Source organism: Pseudophryne corroboree, chromosome 4 (assembly GCF_028390025.1).
Source record: "Pseudophryne corroboree isolate aPseCor3 chromosome 4, aPseCor3.hap2, whole genome shotgun sequence".
Classification (NCBI taxonomy): domain Eukaryota; kingdom Metazoa; phylum Chordata; class Amphibia; order Anura; family Myobatrachidae; genus Pseudophryne; species Pseudophryne corroboree.
In genome coordinates, this window is record NC_086447.1 from 203,907,863 (window position 1) to 203,930,883 (window position 23,021).

The 23,021-nt window shown below is 47.3% G+C and overlaps 1 protein-coding gene and 1 pseudogene across 2 annotated transcripts in view; one reads left to right on the forward strand and one right to left on the reverse strand.

Annotated features, from left to right (window-relative positions):
* Nucleotides 1–23,021, forward strand: part of ANO7 (anoctamin 7) — a 492,742-nt gene that overhangs the window by 337,545 nt on the left and 132,176 nt on the right. For both annotated transcript variants that reach the window (XM_063915810.1, XM_063915811.1), the window contains exons 9-10: nucleotides 4,768–4,878; nucleotides 16,218–16,380. In XM_063915810.1, coding sequence (XP_063771880.1) covers nucleotides 4,768–4,878; nucleotides 16,218–16,380 — 274 coding nt within the window. The remainder of the gene's footprint in view (nucleotides 1–4,767; nucleotides 4,879–16,217; nucleotides 16,381–23,021) is intronic.
* On the reverse strand, nucleotides 22,153–22,271 carry LOC134912959 (5S ribosomal RNA; annotated as a pseudogene).

Genomic DNA, 23,021 nt, shown 5'->3' on the forward strand with positions numbered 1-23,021 from the left:
CAACGAGTTACTTTTTCCTCCCCTCTTCTCTTTACACCTACCTCAACTCTATCAACGCCCACCCAAAGCCCACACTGCCAGCATTTCTTCTTCATATACAACTAAAGAAAAAAAACCAAGCCTTACCCACCAGCAGTTTTTAACATATAAACACCTCCCACCCTTGTTCCTTTACTTACCCCCAGGACTGACTTTGCAGTGGCTGCCTGCTTGGTGCAGTTCCTCTCTAGCCTTGACCATTGGCAGAAGGCTGATGACACTCACGTCAGTGACAGCTGTGGTATGGTGCCATCCGATGCAGACTGCATCCCTTCCAGCCTCTGCCTCCTGCGTCCCTTCCAGCCTCATGGCCCCTGCGTCCCCTCCAGCCTCATGCTTCCTGTGTCCCCTCCAGCCTCATGCTTCCTGTGTCCCCTCCAGCCTCATGCTTCCTGTGTCCCTTCCAGCCTCATGCTTCCTGTGTCCCTTCCAGCCTTCTGCATTCCTTCCAGCCTCATGCCCCGTATTCCTTCCAGCCTCACGCACCCTGCGTCCCTTCCTGCCTCATACCCCTTATGTCCCTTCCAGCCTCATGCCTCCTATGTTCAATTCCAGCCTCCTACCCCCTGCATCATGTGCCCTGTGTCCCTTCCAGCCTCATTGCTCCTGCATTCCTTCCAGCCTCATGCACCCTGTGTCCCTACCAGCCTCCTACCCCTTGTGTCCCTTCCAGCCTCATGCCCCCTGCATTCCTTCCAGTCTCATACCTAATACCCCTTATGTCCCTTCCAGCCTCATGCCTCCTATGTTATTTCCAGCCTCCTACCCCCTGCATCCCCCTCCAGCCTCATGCCCCCTGCATTCCTTACAGTCTCATGCACCCTGTGTCCCTACCAGCCTCCTACCCCTTGCGTCCCTTTCAGCCTCATGCACCCTGTGTTCTTTCCAGCCTCACGCCCCCAACGTCCTTTCCAGCCTCATGCTTCCTACAGCATTTCCAGCCTTGTGCCTCCTGTGTTCCAGCCTCCTGTGTCACTTCCACCCTTATGGATCCTGTGTCACTTTCACCACATGTTTTCCTGCAGCCCCCTCTTACTTACCTTCTTGCTTTCTGGCTTCCCTGTGTCTGCCTGCCCCTCTTCTCAGCTGAATGGCTCCTCTTTCCTTTGGCGGAGGAATGGGATGACATCAAGAGGCACTCTATGCTTCTCTGCTCAGCACAGCAAAGAAACTCGGATTTGCTTGTTACTGGTTGGTAGAGGGGGAGATGGCCGCAGCCAGCCAGACGGATGCGCAGCCCACTTCATGTTTTGTGCACAGCAGGCATTTTAACCTCTCTGTAGTGTCAGTGTTGGCTGGATCCCAGAGGACGGAATGTCGGCAGTCACAATACTGACGCCGACATTTCGAACTTTGAAAGCCCGACAAGGGCAATGTATGTATGTATGTTCCCTCCTGTCCCCTTAACCCTCCCTTCCTACAACCTAACCCTAACTTGCCCCCCTTAGTGCCTAATTCTAACCTCCCCCCGGTGGTGTCTAAACCTAAACACTACGTTAAGGTCCCATGGTGTCACTGGGGCCCAAATCGAGGTTGGATGTGCAGCACTCCCTTCATGAAAGTCTGAACTTCTGGAAGGGTGGCCAATTCTCTTTTGAAAGAAAACTGATAAGGCTAAAATCATGCACTTTAATGGAGCCTAACTTTAGGCCTGCATTGCTTGCAAAAAATGGAGAAAACGACCCAGCTGAAATGCTTCCGTAGGAGCCTTCTTGGATTCACACCAAGACACATACTTCCTCCAAATATGGTGGTAAAGCTTCGCCGTTACTCCTTTCCTAGCCTGAAACAATGTGGGAATGACTTCCCCGGAAATACCCTTTCGGGTTAGGATATGGCGTTCAACCGTCATGCCGTCAAAAGAAGCCGCGGTAAGTCTTGATACACGCCCGGTCCTTGCTGTAACCGGACCTCTCGTAGAGGAAGAGGCCAGGGATCTTCTATGAGTAAGTCTTGAAGATCTGGATACCAAGCCCTCCTTGGCTAGACCGGAACAATGAGGATCGCCTGAACCTTTGTTCCACTTATGTTTATCACCCTCGGAAAGAGTGAAAGTGGAGGGAACACATAGACCGACTGAAACACCGATGGTGCCACGAGGCCGTCCACTGCTTTTGCTTGAGTGTCCCTTGACCTGGAACAATATCCCTGAAGTTTCTTGTTGAGGCGAGACGCCATCATGTCTAATTGAGGAAATCCCCAAATACTTGTCACTTCTGCGAAAACTTTATGATGAAGACCCCACTCTCCTGGATGGAGATCGTGTCTGCTGAGGAAGTCTATTTCTCCGTTGTCTACACCCGGAACGAAGACCGCTAATAGAGCGTTTACATGCCTTTCCGCCCAGCGGAAAACTTTTGCGGCTTCTGCCATTGCCGCTTTTCTCCTCGTTCCGTCCTAGCGGCTTACCTACGCCACTGCTGTTAAGTCGTCCGACCGAATTAAGACGGGCAGATCGCGAAAAAGATGTTCCGTTGTAAATTGCTCCTGCATTCCTTGCATCCCTTCTAGTGTCATGCACCCTGTGTCCCTACCAGCCTCCTACCCCTTGCGTCCCTTCCAGTCTCATGCCCCCTGCATTCCTTCCAGTCTCATACCTAATACCCCTTATGTCCCTTCCAGCCTCATGCCTCCTATGTTATTTCCAGCCTCCTACCCCCTGCATCCCCCTCCAGCCTCATGCCCCCTGCATTCCTTACAGTCTCATGCACCCTGTGTCCCTACCAGCCTCCTACCCCTTGCGTCACTTTCAGCCTCATGCACCCTGTGTTATTTCCAGCCTCACGCCCCCAACGTCCTTTCCAGCCTCATGCTTCCTACATCATTTCCAGCCTTGTGCCTCCTGCGTTCCTCCTAGCCTCCTGTGTCACTTCCACCCTTATGGATCCTGTGTCACTTTCACCACATGTTTTTCTGCAGCCCCCTCTTACTTACCTTCTTGCCTTCTGGCTTCCCTGTGTCTGCCTGCCCCACTTCTCAGCTGAATGGCTCCTCTTTCCTTTGGCGGAGGAATGGGATGACATCAAGAGGCACTCTATGCTTCTCTGCTCAGCACAGCAAAGAAACTCGGATTTGCTTGTTACTGGTTGGTAGAGGGGGAGATGGCCGCAGCCAGACAGACGGATGCGCAGCCCACTTCATGTTTTGTGCACAGCAGGCATTTTAACCTCTCTGTAGTGTCAGTGTTGGCTGGATCCCAGAGGACGGAATGTCGGCAGTCACAATACTGACGCCGACATTCCGAACTTTGAAACCCCGACAAGGGCAATGTATGTATGTTCCCTCCTATCCCCTTAACCCTCCCTTCCTACAACCTAACCCTAACTTGCCCCCCTTAGTGCCTAACTCTAACCTTCCCCGGTGGTGTCTAAACCTAAATATGCCTTCCCCGTAGCCTCCCCGCCAGTGGTGCCTAAACCTAACCCTCCCCCTTTGTGCCTAAATATAACCTCCCCCGTGGTGCCTGACCCTAACCTCCCCGCAGCCTAACCCTAAGACCTAACAATGTGGATGCCAGCTGTCGAGATTCTGGCATCGGCCTCCTGACCCTGTCGGGATTCTGTTGTTGATATTCTAACAGGTGTCTGGATTCTGCCGTCGGTATTCCGACTGCCAGGATCCCAACAGCCAGCATCTTAACTGCATCCTGCTGGTCTGATATGCCCCTTTAGCTTTGGTGCCCCAGTTTGGGCGCACTGCTAGAGCGTGCGTTGAGCCAGCCCTGATTAGTTTGTTCATGCTTCATTATTTACCTCCACTTTCTCTGACAACACAGAAACGTGTTGCATTATGCTCAGTAGATGTGACTTTGATGACTGCCTGTCCACCTCTAAATATCATGTTTAATGATGATTTCATTAAGGACTTACATGTAGTACTTGAGAGAAGAAAAATATTAAAGGGCTTTCATTGCTTGGGCTGCTCCTCTTTGTTAGTGTGTTTACCATGGGGGTCATTCCGAGTTGTTCGCTCGGTAAAAATCTTCGCATCGCAGCGATTTTCTGCTTAGTACGCATGCGCAATGTTCGCACTGCGACTGCGCCAAGTAATTTTGCTATGAAGATAGTTTTTTTACTCACGGCTTTTTCTTCGCTCCGGCGATCGTAATGTGATTGACAGGAAATGGGTGTTACTGGGCGGAAACACGGCGTTTTATGGGCGTGTGGGGAAAAACGCTACCGTTTCCGGAAAAAACACAGGAGTGGCCGGAGAAACGGAGGAGTGTCTGGGCAAACGCTGGGAGTGTTTGTGACGTCAAACCAGGAACGACAAGCACTGAACTGATCGCAGATGCCGAGTAAGTCTGAAGCTACTCTGAAACTGCTAAGTAGTTTGTAATCGCAATATTGCGAATACATCGGTCGCAATTTTAAGAAGCTAAGATTCACTCCCAGTAGGCGGCGGCTTAGCGTGTGTAACTCTGCTAAAATCGCCTTGCGAGCGAACAACTCGGAATGAGGGCCCATATTTCTACCCTAATTGACATTACTGGCCTGTTCTCTCACCTTAGTACATTAGTTTGTAATATAAGCTTTCAAGCAGGACCCTTTACCCTCTGTTTGGTAATACTTAGTCCTGTATTACTGTGTTGTTTCCACTTGTAAAATGCTACAGTGCTGGCACTATATAAATAAATGTTTATTATATTGATAATAGTAATATTGTGACACATTTAAATGTTCAAAAATGGAAAAAAAACATGTTTAATGCAGTTTGTGCTTTCTCCAGCTCTACGAGATTCTGGCTCGTACTTCATATGGTAATGCCTGCAAGGGTGAGGTCGGTGTGGAGAGATTACTGCGGGAAGATGTGCTAACTGAAGCATACCCTCTGCATGATGTGAGACCCTGTGCAGTGTAAAAGTAACCATGCAGGTTATATTATGCATGACCTATATTAGTGCTGCTACATTGGTTTATTTACAATGAGGTCTGCAAATACGTTTTGGGATGTTTTTTTTTTTTTAATTCAATAAGTTTTTATTGATTTTTGCAGACATACAAACAGAGTAACAGACAGTAACACAGTATGCCAAATCTATACAGAATATAGTGAACAGATACTGTATGCATAACCAGATAATACACAAAAACAGAATAAACAAATTGCAAACAATCATATAATATTCACAAGAGTGATATGATTTCCTAACAGCGAATTTGATAATATTACCATGAAAGGGTTACCAGGTGTCAGCGCGGCACAGAAATACGTGTACATTGACTGTGTGGGGACGACAGCCACCTATCCCATACCTTATAAAACTTGTCCGGGGCCTTCCTAGAAATGTAAACAAACTTTTCATGGGACACCACCGAGTTCACTAACGGGATCCATTTATTTATATCAGGGCCTGAGGACGCCATCCAGGAGCGTGCTATCAGCACTTTGGCCAAAGCGCATAAGTTAAGGACGTATTTTCTAGAGTATGCATCCAGCACTTCCTCATCAATGACACCAAGGCTACACACAAGGGGGGTAAACACGTCAGATGGGATCCCCGTGGAAGTAATTATCCGAATCACCGCCTGCCAGAAGGTCTGTACCACCTGACAAGCCCACAATAAATGCCAGAAAGTGCCATCTAAAGAAGCGCATTTCGGGCACCTGGAGTCACTCCATCCCCCTATGCTAGCGAGACGGGTGGTGGTAATGTATACACGGTGGAGAATAAATAAATGTATCTGCTGAAAGCGAGCCAATGTGGTGGCCATACGTGAGGCCCCCAAAGCCTCTTCCCACATATCTAAGGAAACAGGACCCAAATCTACTTCCCATTTGGACTTAAGGTGAGGAAAACTACCAGAGTGATGGGCACTGAGCAGAGTAGAATAAAGAGCAGAGACAACCCCGGAGCCAACAGTATTAGTTAGAAGCAGGTGAACAGGAGACGTCTGAAGGAGAGGCGGAGCCGCACTAAACTGGGATGTGCACGCATGGCGAAGCTGGAGATACCTATAATAATATGACGTGGGTATGTTAAACTCAAGTTGTAATTGTCCAAAAGATTTAAGTGTGTCCGAGGAGTACAAATGAGTAAGAGAATTGATGCCCCATCGACCCCAAACGGAGCCCATTTGTAGTGAGGAGAATTGAGGAAGAGCACGAGTATGCGTCAGTGGAGTGTCCAGGTCCCAACCCTCCCCACCCAGCATAGAATGTACCTGTCTCCACACCATGATAGCCTGTTTAACAAGCGGCATCGTGAGGAGATTAACATTGTCACTTAATAAAAGCTGGAGAGGTGTCAAGTTAATTCCAGATACCGATAGCACACTGGAGATTAATAAATCCACAGATCAATCGGTGGTCCGAGAAATTAAATGGGAAAGCTGCGCCGCCAGATAGTAAAATCTAAATTTAGGAAGGGCAAGGCCGCCTGAGTCACGGGGTCTAGTTAACGTGTCCAATTTAATCCGAGCCCTACGGCTGGACCAAACCAATGAGGACAGAAGACCATCTATAGTAGCGAATAATTTCTGGGAAAGATAAACAGGGGAATGCTGAAGGACATACAGTAGTTTAGGTAGAACCATCATTTTAATTAAATTCATTCTTCCTGTAACCGTAAATGGCAGCTTACCCCACACCCTAATACGAGACCGCAGATAGTCCAGCTGTGGACGTATATTTAAATCAATAAATTGTGAGGACCGATTAGTAATTCGTACCCCCAGGTATTTAAAAGAATCCACCCAGCATAGCGGCAAGCCCCCGGGAGGGCAAGCAGGACAGGGGCCTCTAAGTGGGAGGATACAGGATTTATCCCAATTGATGGATAACCCAGAGAATCCACCAAACGTGTCAATTATATCCAGAACATGAGGCATAGCAGTGGGATAATCAGATATGAATAACAGAATATCATCTGCATAGAGAGCAATTTTGTCTGTCCTGCCACCCAACCGGAAACCCGCCACCCGCGGGGAAGATCTAACAATACAGGCTAAAGGCTCTATGGCCAGCGCGAAAAGAATCGGGGACAACGGGCACCCCTGTCTCGTCCCCCGCTGTAAAGGAAAATTAAAGGATATATGGCCATTAACCGAAACCCTAGCCGTGGGAGCAGAATAAAGGAGTTGGACCCATCTTTTAAAATTTGGTCCAATACCAAACCGATCCAGTGCCCCCCACAAGAAGGCCCACTCCACTGAATCAAACGCCTTAGCAGCATCCAAAGAAACAATAACCAAGGAGCAGGCGTTTTCATGAGGAGCCTGGATGTGAGTATATAGTCTGCGTAGATTTGACAAAGTGGACTGGCCCGGCATGAACCCTAACTGGTCATCATGAATCAACTGTAGAATCACAGAGTTCAGCCTTGTCGCCAGCATTTTAGCCAGAATCTTAACGTCAGTCGTCAATAAGGAGATTGGACGATAAGATTCAACCCGTGTCGGATCTTTATCTGGCTTCAGGATAACAATAATTAGGGCCTCCGCCATAGAATCAGGCAACCTTCCCTGCACAAATAAATTGTTATATATGTTAAGGAGTTTAGGGCCATTAAAGGACAGATGCTTCTTATAGAGCTCTAGGGGTATCCCGTCCAGTCTTGGGGTTTTACCTCCAGGAAAAGACTTGACCGCGGATTCCAACTCAGTCAATGTTGTCACGATCCGGGTACTGAGACACCATTTTCCCTTCTGGATGCATGTCCTCCATGTGTTTCCGCTGTCTTTCCTGTCCCTGTGGCCGCTGTGCGCGTCTGGGCGCGTGAAGTTTTGCTGTTGCGGCCTCCGCCGCCATTGCTACATGGCTAGAGTACTTTAATCCCCTTCTGTGTGTGTTCATGGGCGCAGCCATGTTGGACTCCAATCACATGACATTGTTTCTCCTATCCGCTGTACAGACAGTGCTGGAGCCTAATTGCCCACCAATCCCTGCTAGGCTGTGGGTATATATATCCTGTATCCACACCCAGCAAATCGTCAGTGCTTCATTTGTCTCCAGTGGTTCCTGTGTGCAGTCTTCTACAGATTCTCCAGTGAACTCTCCTGCATTCAAGCCTGACTCCTCTGTGTTAAGGCCCATACACACTTGACGATGCACACATCGTTAACGACCGTCGTTAACGACTTCCCTTGAACTTCCCTTGAACAGCTGAGCAAACGACATGAGCATACAAACTACCAACGACCAAAGACGAAAGACCAAAGACGAAAGACCAAAGACCATTCATCGTTGAAGCATCCAAGCTGAACAGTTTATTAAAATAATGAGCTGGGAACAGGGCTGGTGAACAGTGGCTTGGTCGTTGGTCGTTGGTCTTTCACACCATACACATTCAACGACGTCTCTGGTCAGTAACGACCATAGTGGAAATTGAGCATACATGCTCCACAGATAAGCGAGGGTCGTTAACGTCCCGCGGGGCCGCGCATCGGTGGTCGTCGGATGCATACACACTTGACGATATAATGAGCGACGTCGTTGATGAGGGCTGAAATGAACGACGTCGTTCATTTTATCGTCAAGTGTGTATGGGCCTTTACACTCTGTGGTGTAACACGACACCTCTGTGATTGACCCTCTACAACATCACCTTACTCACCTGTGTCTGTATTCCGGCTTTCCAGCAGCCACTCTTCAACAACTACAGTTTTCCAGCGCACTCCAGCTTCTATTTCAATTTTCCAGCGAACCCTAGCTTCATTTACAGTTTACAGAACTTTTCTCTACATTCCAGGTTACTGGTATTAACCAGTTGCACACCTAAATTTCCACTTGTGACTTTCTATTGTTTTTGCACGTTTTATGACTTTCATTGAATAAAATCACTGAAAGATATTTCCAGTTGTCGTGGTCACGCCTTCGGGCATCCTTGCTACTGTCTTTACGCATGTCCAGGAGTCCCATCGCTCCTCCAACATTCAGGTACCCGTCAACCCCTACAACTGAGGCTCCCAGTCACGGTCTCCAGCCCTCAGTTGTGACAAATGTCAGGGGAGAGTCTAAAAAGTCAATGGCATCAAGAGACAGTGTGGGTATCGAGATTGCAGCCAAGTACATGTCTATTTCTGGTGCAGTGTGGACTAGTTTAGAACTATACAGCTGTCTGTAGTAATCTACAAAATCCCCTACAATGTGGGGAGTGTTATAATGAGTCACATGGGGGGTCATTCCGAGTTGTTCGCTCGGTAAAAATCTTCGCATCGCAGCGATTTTCTGCTTAATGCGCATGCGCAATGTCCGCACTGCGACTGCGCCAAGTAAAATTGCTATGCACTTAGGAATTTTACTCACGGCTTTTTCATCGTTCTGGCGATCGTAATGTGATTGACAGGAAATGGGTGTTACTGGGCGGAAACAGGCCGTTTTATGGGCGTGTGGGAAAAACGCTACAGTTTCCGGAAAAAACGCAGGAGTGGCTGGAGAAACGGGGGAGTGTCTGGGCGAACGCTGGGTGTGTTTGTGACGTCAAACCAGGAACGACAAGCACTGAACTGATCGCAGATGCCGAGTAAGTTTGAAGCTACTCAGAAACTGCTACGAGATGTGTAATCGCAATATTGCGAATACATCGTTCGCAATTTTAAGATGCTAAGATTCACTCCCAGTAGGCGGCGGCTTAGCATGAGCAAATCTGCTAAAATCCGCTTGCGAGCGAACAACTCTGAATGACCCCCATCATCTCCAATACAGACAGCAGGCACCGTAGTAGAGGCCCTATCCGCACCTGCCAAGATCGCCATAAAACTACCAGGTCTATCACCCGTTGCATAGTACGTATGTTGGTTATAAAGCAGCCGATATTTAGCTTTATCAACCAAATAGTCGCGCCAGGCAGCCTGCGCAAGCAACCGCCTCTCCCTCGTGGTCTCCAGACTATCCGCCAGATATTGAAGCTCCAACCGTCTACAACTAGCCTCAATATCTCTTTCCCCCTGTGCATAACCAGACTTCAAAACAGCTACTGATTTAATTAGGGTACCATGCACATATGCCTTAAAGGCATCCCATAGAACTGTATCGGATGTCGAGCCCTGATTTTCCAACAAAAAGGCCCCCCACATCTCCTCCAACTCCGCCCCAGCGCCCATCTGAGTCAGCCAGAAGGAGTTAAACCGCCAGAACCTTGCACCCCTAACATCTCCCAAATCCAAACTCAGAATTATCGGAGAATGATCAGAGATGCCCCTAGTAGCATACTGAACATCAACCAATCTCGGCAGTAAATCTTTAGAGGTGAGAGCCAGGTCTATTCTACAGAAGGATGAATAAGCAGGAGTAAAGCAAGAATATTGATGTACGCCAGGGTGGCGGACCCTCAACGCATCAACTAGGCCCAGACTTTCCACCAAAAGTGCAAAGTCCCTCCTACGCACCACAGGAGCGTCAGACGATATTCTAGTTCTATCCAAGGCATAATCTATGACATTGTTAAAATCGCCAAGACAAACAATGGAGACATTAGGATACAATGTGATAATTTCAGCAGCCTTCTTAAGAACCTCTGGGGAGTAAGGGGGCGGCACATAAACGGCAAGGACAAGCAATGACATGGAGTACACTTGACATTTCAGGAAAACATAACGGCCCCACTGATCCAGTTGGACCTGATCAAGGACAAACGGGACTGACCGTCGAACTAAAACTGACACACCCCGTGAGTGGGATGTGTGAGTGGAGGGGTAAGCCCAGCCCACCCACGGTTTTTTGAGAGCCAGGACCTTTGCCCCCACCAGGTGGGTCTCCATAAGGCATATTATGTCCGCACCATATTGTTTAAAGTGCCGGAGCACAAGGGAACGTTTAACTTTATCGTTCAGTCCCCGGACATTCCAGGACAAAACTTTAAGGCGATCAGAAGCCATAAGTCAGGACAAAACAAATACATCGATCAGTCCCGTGTATCCTGCACAAAGCGCCAACCCTAGCACCGAGCATAGTTAACGAAATAAAAAACACCATAATGTTTGCAATAAAAACATTAAAAAAAAGACAGACAAATAACAAACCCTCCCATCCTGACCCCCCTCCCTGTATACCCACCCGAACTGAGGCATACTTTATCCCAATAAACTGGTCCCCCTAACAAAGAAAAGAAAAACTATACCAACATAAAAAAAGAGCAATGAATAAAATGACCTAAAGACAAAAGGTGTTGGCTCCCCACCCTCAGGAAAGGAGGATGGGGAGACACCACCCCGAGCCCTAGAAATAAAAATAGTGCGCATACTACGGTATAGTGAGATGATATACAAGAACACAATCATCATAACATCATCCGGGCAACCCACTGCAACCTAAATAATGACAATAAACCGTGGCCTTTGAGCATAAAGAGAAATAGGCGAACAAACATCATGGATCAGCTGCCAGCGCCCGCCCAGCCGGAGCCCAACGGTCTAGCCACTGGGCAGCATCCCGAGGAGTAGCAAAGAATTTTGTTTCACCGTCTGCTACCACCCTAAGCCTAGAGGGTAAAAGCATTGCATACTGTAAATTAAGTTCCGTGAGGCGTCTCTTAATCGGGATAAATTGTGCACGGTCCTTTTGCACCTCCAGCGCAAAATCAGGAAACACAGAAATCTTGGAACCGTTCCATAACAGCGGGCCTTTGGTGCGCACCAGAGATAGAACAGTGTCCCGGTCTCGATAGTGGAGAAATTTTGCAATCAGCGTGCGCGGTGGCGCACCCGGCGGCAGCGGCCTGAAAGGGATCCTGTGGGCTCGTTCAACCGTGAAGAATGGCGTAAAGGAGTCAGCACCAAAATAATTTTTAAGCCAAGTCTCGATGAACCCCTCCGGGCTAGTACCCTCCTCTTTTTCCAGGAGCCCAACAAATCGGATGTTATTCCTCCTGAGTCTGCCCTCCATGTCCAACATTTTGCCTTTGATATCGGACAGCTGCCCATCTATGGCAGTGACTCGGGAACTAAGCGGTGAGATCTGGTCCTCCAAAGTGGATGTACGGGTTTCGACCTCCCCAACCCGTTCCCTGACCTCTTGAATATCGTGATGAATTATGGTCAAGTCAGATTGCACCTGACCTATCTTGTCAGAGAGACGGGACTCGCTAGCCTCTAGGACTTCCAACACTTTTTGCAGCACATCATCGGTAACTTCAGTAGACGAAGAGTACTGACTGGGGGAGGCCGGAGGGGGGGAGTCCCCACTTCCAGTTGGTGTTACAGCATGCCCTCCAGGAGTGTGCGAGTATCGTGCGAGCTGGGCCGCGGCAGATTTATGGTGGTTCCGCACCATTATTAGATATATTGAGACAAGTGACCTTGGGCAGCTCGGAGATGACACAGCAGCAGCAGGATATAGAGCAAAGATATCAAAACAACTTGATTGTAGAATTCAGAGGTCAGCACCAGAGGATAGGGAACTATGGGTCCAGGAGCAGCTATGAGCAGAGGATATCGCGGCCACCACTCCCTGCGAGGGAGAGAATCAGGTCATCTATGTAGAACCACCCAGACAGGCAGTCCTCCGGTCCCGCCGGCAGACAACCGGCCCAGGGGCGCACTAAACAAACTGTGGTCCCCAGCAGCGGCAACCAGCACACAGTACACCCGTTGGGGTAAAAAGCAGGGATTAGAGAGGCTGGAGCGTGGTCCCAAATGCCAGCAGCGTGACACAAGCAGCCCCTGGCTCCGTAGCACACGGGCAGCGCAGGGGGGAGATCTAACTCACCGCGACTCGTAGCTGGTGTTGCCGGCTCGGAGATGGCACAGAGAGCGGCCGGCAGACTCAGGCGGCGTCCCCTCCAGGCGGTCCTCAGCAGCGGCAGCCAGTCCAGCGTACACCCACAGGAGAGGGAGGCAAGGTTCAGGGAGGCAGGAGGGCGATGTTTAATATAAGATACACAGCGTGGCCCAAACAGCCTCTGGCTCCATTGCACACGGGCAGCACAGGGGGAAGATCCGGTTCACCGCGGTATTCAGCTGAAGCTGCTGGGTCGGGGCTGACACAGAGAGATAGACAAGCCCGAGTGATGTCTCCTCCAGGCGGGCGTCCAGCGCGGCACACGCTGAGGAGACGCGCCGCAGGGCCCGAACCGAAAGTCACGGCGCCATCTTAGAAGGGGGGAGAGCGGGGATAAGAAGCATCCAGCAGCTTAACAGACGCCTCGTCCAGCGGCACACAGTAGCTCCCCGGCAGCACAACACCTTTCCCCACCAGATACAGGAACAACGGGCTCGGGGGAACTCCTCAGGATGTGTAAGTCGGATAGTGTAGGTGGAGAGCGCCCGCACCGAGCTGCTACTCCATGTCCCGCTAGGCCACGCCCCCCACGTTTTGGGATCTTGATAGCAGGCCAGATGTCATTAAGGGATGATAACAGAGAATTAAGTTACAAAGGTTTTCTGCCAAAGAAAGGACTTTAAGTGCTTCTGTAAGGTTCTGGTTGGGATTAGCCATATTTAACTGCTCTCCTGAGTGAGACTCCCGAGTTTCAGCAAGGGTGTGTATTACGCAAATGCGTAAAGATCAGAAACTATTCGCAACTATTTGTTACCAAGTCTGCATCAGACCCTAGAGGCTTGTTTCTGAGTTAGACACAATGTTGATGTTGCACACAGCTAAACAATTTTATTTCTGTACTGAGCATGTGTCCTGAGTCCATGCTTGCGGAGTCACAGTGCGATTAAGCCGGATTAAAGGGGGGGCAACGGGGGAGAGTGCCCCAGAACCCGCCTCTGTCAGGGAACCCAACAGCCTGAGCACCCTACTGAATTGCAGTCCTGTGGTGGGGCAGACCAAACAATGAGTTGGGGTGGGCTGGAAACTCTCCACACCTCCTCTTTCCCATTCGATGGAGCTATTCCATCTCAGCTCTAGCGCTACTGTTGAGGGATGATTCTGCTAGTCTCCAGCTTCCACCACAAGCCCAGCAGCAGCAGCTCTCCCAGCAGCATCACGGCAATAAGTAAAGCTACTGCTAGTGGCAGAGGCAAGAGACTAGCAGAATCAGCCCTGGATATCAAAGCTGGGGCTGGAAAAAGGGGGTCACTGCTGCCCAAGAGGCATGTCTGCAGTCTGCCCCAGAAGCAGGTAGAACCTGAGCTACTGCGGCTGCCTCATGGAGGCGCAGGAGTAGGGGGCACACAAGGGGCACAGCCAGGTGTTGGTCTTACAACAGGACAAGGATTGGAGAAGTGGCGAAAGGTCCCCCTGTCATAAGTGCCCTGGACCCCCCCAAAGGAGAAATCTTGCCCTGGTGACATGGAGGTGGTATGCGGATGCATCTTATGGAAGTTATGGGAGTGTCAAGGACGTGACACTGTACTAGTAGCGTAACCTCAGATGCATAATCCAAAAGTAAAAACCCAGGAAAGTGCTCATTGTATAGGGAAGTGTAGTACTTCTGTTTCATATTGATTCTTCTCATAAACAATGATATATTTGCGTACCAGACCCAATAAATACATTTATTATAGACTAGCTGAATACCTGTGCTTTGCTATAGAATTTCAAGTGTAATGCCAATCTTTGGTGGTCATTCCGAGTTGATAGCTCGTTATTTTTTTCTCGCAACGGAGCGATTAGTCGCTAATGCGCATGCGCAATGTCCGCAGTGCGACTGCGCCAAGTAAATTTGCTATGCAGTTAGGTATTTTACTCACGGCATTACGAGGTTTTTTCTTCGTTCTGGTGATCGTAATGTGATTGACAGGAAGTGGGTGTTTCTGGGCGGAAACTGACCGTTTTATGGGAGTGTTTGAAACAACGCTACCGTTTCTGGGAAAAACGCGGGAGTGGCTGGAGAAACGGAGGAGTGTCTGGGCGAACGCTGGGTGTGTTTGTGACGTCAAACCAGTAACGACAAGCACTGAACTGATCGCACTGGAAGAGTAAGTCTCGAGCTACTCAGAAACTGCACAGAGAAGTCTTTTCGCAATATTGCGAATCTTTCGTTCGCAATTTTGATAAGCTAAGATTCACTCCCAGTAGGCGGCGGCTTAGCGTGTGCAAAGCTGCTAAAAGCAGCTTGCGAGCGAACAACTCGGAATGAGGGCCTTTGTCAGGCCGCACCTCCAGATGGGCCCTCCCTGGATTGATGCTGTCAAAAGGCTGGCGCTGAGGAGAATAATCTGCCTCCTTCTCTGCCCCGTCCCACCTCCGATGCTGCCCTACTCAGTGCTGTAAATGCTGGGACGACAGTCCAAGCTCCGCCCGTTGTATGTTAAATATGTAAGGTTTGCAGGGATAGACTGACTTCCAAAGAGCCCTAGGTCTCCGTGCTTAGCTTCTCGCTCTCTTTAGGGCTCCTCCTTTGAGGTAAAAAAAAGTAAAGATTTTCGCACAACACTTAAAGTCAATGGGAGAGCCGTTGGTACCCTATACACAGCAGATAAGCAGTTTCTGACTATATATCTATCTCTCCTTTCCTCCTATTGCTCTCTGAGAGGTTTGGCAATGTTAAGTTCAAGTGACAGGTTAACCTCTGATAACTGAGTCACTATCCTCTCCTGACTGGAGCTAGGTTGGTTAAGTACTTAAAAGGCAAATACCACTGACTCATCACAAAATCTCTTGAACCATAAGACTGGACTTCCTTGCCAGTGGCAGTTGCAGAGCAGTCCATTATTCAAATAGGGGAGCCACAGCCAGCAATGTTTGACAGTGTTTAGGGGTGGCAGATGATGTGGCTCCTCTATTTGAATAATGCATGCTCTGTTCCTGGACTGCTCTTCAACTGCCACTGTCAAGGAAGTCCAGGAACAGAGCATGCATTCTTTATAGCCATGGCTGGGTGGGCTGTCTTAACTCTCCTCTGTGAGGGGGGAATTCCCAATAATCATCTCACCCCTTTTAACCCTTTTGTGGGTGGAATTTTGAAAAATACCTTCTTAGTGAGTGCCTACATCACAAAAGCAAGCTACTGTCCAAATTTAAGGTTCCTAGTCCGTATGGTTCAGGAGATTTTGTGATGAGTCAGCGGTATTTGCCTATATATATATATATATATATATATATATGTGTGTGTGCGTGTGTGTATATGTATATATATATATATATATATATAGATAGATAATATAGATATAGAAATATCCATATGTTGTATTCCTGTAAAGATGGATAAAATGCCCAATCAACAACTCAAGAGCCTCTTTAGCTGCATTTCCATGAACTGTGTTCCTTGAGAATTGCTAACATTTACTTCTAATCCATTCCAGATCATCAGCAATGACAGTGCATGACCTGTGTGTTACTTCCCTCAGGGCGAATACACCCACATACCTGGGACAGACCCTAAATGTATGACATACAGACAGATACTGTTTGAGTACTGGGCTTCTTGGAGAAAGTGGCACAAGTACCAGCCAGTGGACCACATCAGGAAGTACTTCGGAGAGAAGATAGCAATGTATTTTGCATGGCTGGGTAAGTTAGTGGTATAAGAGTTGAGAAGAGTAGTGTTACCACATTTTATCATGATGAGCATTGCCGTCAGCTCAGCCTGGTTGTTATGTATAGTCAAGTATTCTTCTACCCAAGGCTTCAGATTGTTCCTCTTTCACAACTTATGTGACTCAATGGGACAAACTGGAACAATGCACCCTGCAGTATATTTCAGTACTATCCTGTTGCCACTGTTTGTCCACCTGTGCCATACATAGGTACATGTCTTCATTCAGGTTTTAGGACTTGTCCTCACCCCTTCAAGACAAATGAGAATAAACATGATAACTGATGCTAGAAGAGAACTCACACATCAGGTTTTGGAGCTGTTCAGTATAGGAAATGCAACAAAATGCTATTGATCCACCCATTTAATGTCAAAGAAATATTTCTCACTGTAAAGCATTGTTATTTTCGCATGTAGTTGTAACCACAGTGGCAGCCATGTGGTCCAGATAATCTGTATAAATGTACATATTTTGGGTAATCCAGTTCAGCACCATTGGGGTCATTCAGATGTGGTTCCCTGGAAGCAGCAGTGACTGACAGCACTGTATGGTAATGCAGCAGGAGGCGTCTATTACAAGCAGACACCTCCCACTGCAGTAGTGATCTCAGCTGCGTCCAAAGATGCAGCATCAGATCTTTCTCCCACCATTGAGCGGCTTGTGGCACCCATTGTGCCATGCAAGCTGCCCATCGCAGAGGCCAGGAAATATCTGTCCTACAACAGAGATCCCTGGCCTCTTCCCTCCCCCTACATGGCGGCGACACGCCTCTGTTTTCGCAAACGGAGGCCATTGCCTCCACCTCCTTGCCTCTCAGACGGCAGCAGACTGTCAATCACTGACTGCTGCTACTCTCCGTCCTATGTCGCAGGACCCGTTTGTGCATGCACAGATCGGCACTTTTCAACGATGGCCGCAGGTGCCACTGCACCTGAATGAGGCCGAGTGTGCCTCCACAATGGTGAACTGCAAATGATAGCCAATCATCTGAAATCTATGAGGAGTAAGGGAAAATAGTGAGTAACCGGCTGTGAAGTGCCTTCACATGAATGTTACAGAGGCCATCACACTGAAATGAATAACCCCATGATGTCTTAACCAGACTTTTTGCTGTTGTCTTATTTTAATTTTGTTAATGATCTTTATTGGATAGATGCATAAAGTATCCAATCAAAATATGAAATGAGCACTCAACACACAAAGCGGCAGACTCATTTAGAAGTAAGCTGCCTGTGGCTGATAAGTGCTATTACAGTTGCAGAAATGAGCAGAAATACATCCCGCAAAGCCACCAGAAGCTATTCTGGCGCCATCTCACTGTTAATTTAATCCACCACGAAGTATTCGTTTTACTGGGCAATAAGCCCCAAACATAATGTTCTATGAGGCAGCTTCACAGATTACAAATCACAAAATTATAGAAGCTCTGTCAAACACTGACTCTTTCTTACTATATTGAAACATACAAAATATCCACACTTCCCTAAGAAGATATGAAGTTATCTCCTGAGGAAGCCTCTAATACTACAGGTGGCGAAACACTTAAAGTCCCGTCCTTTGTATCTGGTGTAGAGCAGGTGTGACTACTCATATTGCTGGAGTTGGATACTTTAGCTGCACTTTGCTTTTATTATTCAATTGTCTATTGGTCAAAAAGAGCGGTGGAATATACTGCTGAATTGTTCCTAATAAAAGACTATACTCCTCTTCTGGCCTTTATGATGGGAATGTTCTACAGTTCAAGTCTTCTGGGTACAAGTGAAAATGGCCTTAACCACTACTGGAGTCCCATTTTGATTCTTGCACCAAAATTTTGCTGCCTTAGCGGTAAGGAGGATGATGGTCTTGATACATATAGTATACAGTGTGCTGTTAATTTATGCACAGTAGTAAAGGTAGGCCTGGCCAGGTCATGGATGGCTCCCACAGGTCCGGATTTTCAAGCCTGGATTTCTTTAGTAAATGTTACAGGTAAACATTTCTTGAAACGCAGAATCCAGGTTTGCCAAAATCTGTACTGGATGGTTAGATTCTCAATATGCACCACCCCCCCCCCCCTCACCCCCCCCTCCCCACACACACACCCTCCCCGATCCTCAACTTAACACATAGGCCCTCATTCCGAGTTGATCGCACCAAGCAACTTTTTGCTGCTTGTGCGATCAACTAATCTCCACCTATGGGGGAGTGTATTTTAGCATAGCGGGGCTGCGATCGCTTGTGCAGCCCTGCTATGCTAAAAAAGTTTCACACAAAACAAGACCAGGGCTGGACATACTTACCCTGTACGACGTGTCCAGCGATGAGGGTCACAGCTTTGATGTCAGACATCCGCCCTCCGTTCGCCCGGATACGCCTGTGTTTTTCTTACCACTCCCCGAAAACGGCTCCAAACGGTGAGCTGCCACCCCAGAACACCTTCCTGCAGTCAATCTTCTTGTGGTCGCCGCTGCGACTGCTTTCTTCGTAGTTAGCATCGTTGCGGGCAATGACGCGCATGCACATTCCAGACCCGATCGCACTGCTGTGAGGAAGTGCAGCGTGCGATCGGGTCGGATTCAGCCCCATAGTGAGCATGCCTATGCATGCTTTCTATAATATTTTACCTGTATATCTCCTTAATTCAGCACTGTGTCTGTTGATGTTTGTCCTTGGGTGCCTAGTATAGTCTTTCCTTCGCTTGAATCATTGTGCCGCTTTTCCCTGATATGTTAAAGTGCATACACACTGGGTGATATAGCTATATCGATGGTTCGTTGGCCAATGTGTACCAGCGATTTGTCTGTGAACTACGTCGTTCACAGACATATTGCATTGGCCCTGCAGCACAGCCGATGGGCGATATATTGGCTCATCGTGCTGTGTGTACGGGAGGTTGGCCGACTGCCCGTACACTCGCTGTACAATCCGGCGGTGACTGACAGCGCATCTGGGCAGGCGCATGTAAATGTCTGCCCCGTTCGTGACATCAGTCACGCTGGATCGGACAGTGTGTAAGCACAACACACTGCCTGATCCGCCTGTAGATAAATCTATAGATCAGTTGATTTGCAGATATATACGAAACAGTGATGGTTTTTGAAACTACCATCTGTATATGGATTATATAGTGGGCAATAATCTTGATCAAGGAAAAGCAGTGGATGTGGTCTTCCTAGATTTTGCAAAAGCCTTCGATACAGTTCCTCACAGGAGACTGATGATCAAATGAAAGGAGCTTGGCCTAGGAAAAACTATTTGCACATGGATAAGCAGCTGGTTGGATAGCAGGGTACAGCGAGTAGTGGTCAACGGGAAGTCCTCAACCTGGTCCCCAGTAGTCAGCGGAATACTACAAGGGTCCGTACTTGGACCACTAATGTTCAACATATTTATCAATGGCCTAGAAATAGGCATGGAAAGCACAGTGTCAATCTTTGCAGATGATACTAAACTGTGTAAGGTAATTAGTTCAGAATTAGATGTGGAGTCCTTGCAGAATGATCTATCTAAACTTGAACTCTGGGCGTCTAAATGGAAAATGAGGTTCAATACAGACAAATGCAAGGTTATGCATTTTGGGACTAAAAACAAACTTGCATCCTACATATTAAATGGGGAACGCCTAGGGGAAACAGAGTTGGAAAAAGATTTGGGGGTATTTTTTGATAATAAGCTTAATAACCGTACACAATGTCAAAACGCAGTAAAGAAGGCAAGTAAGGTGCTAGCGTGCATAAAAAGGGGAATTGAGACAAGGGACTCGGATGTAATCATGCCGCTGTATAAGGCATTGGTACGTCCGCACCTGGAATATTGTGTTCAGTTTTGGGCACCATTGTATAAAAAAGACATCAGTGAACTCGAAAGTGTTCAAAGGCGAGCTACTAAATTGATTAAAGGCCTAGAAGGACTGGACTATAAGGAAAGACTTACTAGGCTGAATATGTATACACTAGAAAAGAGGCGCCTAAGAGGAGATATTATTAATATCTTCAAATATGTAAAGGGACATCACAAAGATTTATCAGAGGAATTATTTATTAAAAGAACACAGTTTAGGACACGTGGGCACTCGCTGCGACTGGAGGAGAGAAAGTTCTGAACGCAACGGAGGAAAGGGTTCTTCACTGTTAGGGCACTCAGGATGTGGAATTCCCTGCCAGGGAAGGAGGTAATGGCGGACTCTGTAATTGGATTTAAAAAAGGAATGGATACATTTCTGAATGAAAAAGCTATCCAAGGTTATAATACTTAAAATATCAAAGTGGTTAATCCGGAGGTAACATGAGTTATAATAGCTAACTAGTCATAAAACATTATTTAGCAACTATGTAGAATCATCACAACTTAAAACAGGTTGAACACAATGGGCAATTTGCCTCTATTCAACCTAAAATACTATGTTACTATGTTACTATGTTACTATATGTGTGATTGTTCTTTTTTTCTTTTTATTGTTGTATATGTTTCTACAAAATTTATAAATATACTCAATTAAAAAAAAGACTATGCTCCTGCTTATCTGTGGTAGAAGTGCTTGACAGTGACATGAGATTTTCAGAAAGGGGATTGAGTGTCTCTGTTTGAAACCGGTGCTACCGATTACACTCTCCTGTATACTAACTTGGCTGCAAACTTTTTTAAGAAGCATGTACTAAATTGCATCTGACTGACAATCTAACATTGGGCCCGATTCAGACCTGATCACTGTTGTGCGAAATCGCACAGCGGCCGATTATCAAATGACTGTGCATGTGTATGCACCACAATGCGCAGGTGTGACGCCAAACAGCGACAGGATGGTGCGAAAATGTTGATCACAAGGCGTTTGCAAGGTGATTGTTAGGATCTCCTGCTCTGTGCTGCCACGTCGCCATGGCAACCGGGAGGCAAGTGTTAGCGAAGTAACCTGAGCGCAGCTGATACTCCGGTCCGGGTTTTTACTGTGTTGTGGTTACAGGCTCTGTGCACGGCAGGGAATCCGGCGCTGGTTTTGTGCTCACAGTCTGTGAGGTCTGAGTGGGGCGTGGACAGCACCTGCTATATAAACCACCCTCTCAGGCTAGGCAAATGCTGCTGAATCTTTGTTTGTTAGTCAGTTCCAGAGAGTTAGCTAGTACTGTGTGACTTTGTATTTACTTGTTGCTTACTGCGAATAGGCCTTGGGATTCGGTACTTCATTCTGCCAATCCGGACCTAGCAGTAAGACTGGAGTCAGTTGTTTGACCTGCTGGGGTTCTTTGGCTATTCTGTGAACCCAATAATACGTGTACAAGGAGAAAAGTATGACTCTTGTTTGGGCGCACTCTTGTTAAATTATCTAAGTTTTAGTTGATAAATGAAGTGCCCGAAGGTTAGTGATATAGTCTTTGGATTCTACTCTCTAAAATACGTAAAAACTCAAAATGACAAATTAGACAGAAATAGCCATTGATATGCCTGATGGGAGATGTGTCTTCCAAAAAAAAAAAAAAAAAATTATAAAATGTTCAGATCTTAATTATGCCTGGATAATTGCATATCGGAAAGTAGCTACATATTATGCTGCCTCCATCTGCCAAAGATCTGTACAAACTGAGTTTGTATTAATGCAGCCCTGGATTGGGTTAGGTATGTGAGTGGAAGAGCCCACACACTACTAAACAATTCTTTAGGTTTGCCACTGTTATGGATAGGTAAATTGAGATGAATCAGGTTCAGGAGGTAGTAGGATAAGTATAAGTGGTGATACTGCTGTTGGTGTTGTTTCTTAGGGAAGGGAGTCTTCCTACTTCACCGGGTATTCCCTAGCAGTCGCCTGTCTAGGTACTGACCCAGCCCACCTCCGTTTAGCTTCCAAGATCGGACGAGATTGGGCATGAGCGTAGGGGTATGGTCGTAGAAAGAACTGACCCTATACCACCAATGAGAGTGCACCGAAACAGAGGATTGATTCCTCCTCAGAGAAAAGACTGGAGGACTTCGTTGAGAAGAAGAATGACCACAGTCGGGTAAGTGTGAATCTGCTGTCCACGTTAGACTGAAGAGACAGGTCCCTTGAGGGGACACGTTCACCAGAATCGTGGATGAGAGTTCACAGAAGAAAGAAAAGTAGGAAGATATTCGAGGGTAGAGGAGATGTTAAAGAAGCAATTGAATTAAATACATTAGGTCCCTTTCGGTCAACTGGGTTGTTTGAATACTGATGGGTCCCAGTAATTGTGACGGATAACCCAGCAGGTACCAAAATAACGAGAAGATACTCTGTGATAATAACCATGAAGATAATAATATCCTTGTAATTGGTACCAATCCACTGAGTAGATACGGCGTTAATTATGCATGGCAGACCCTAGTAGTCTTTTACAACCACCGGACTAGTATGATATACCACATACCCTTAGAAATCACTACTAACAGTGGCAAATCAGTAATGTGAATAACAGGATTATTTGCTGAAAACCTCAATATTTAACTAAAGCGAAAAAATGCTTAATCAAATAAGGCAGACAAAGGTTTGGGTGTCACCTCTTCAAACAGTGGGCAGGCGGGGTGCCCATAGGGAGTGCAGGGCCAAAAAACAAGAGTCATACTTTTCTCCTTGTACACGTATTATTGTTTTCTTTTTTGACTCTGGGCGCACCGCCATACGGA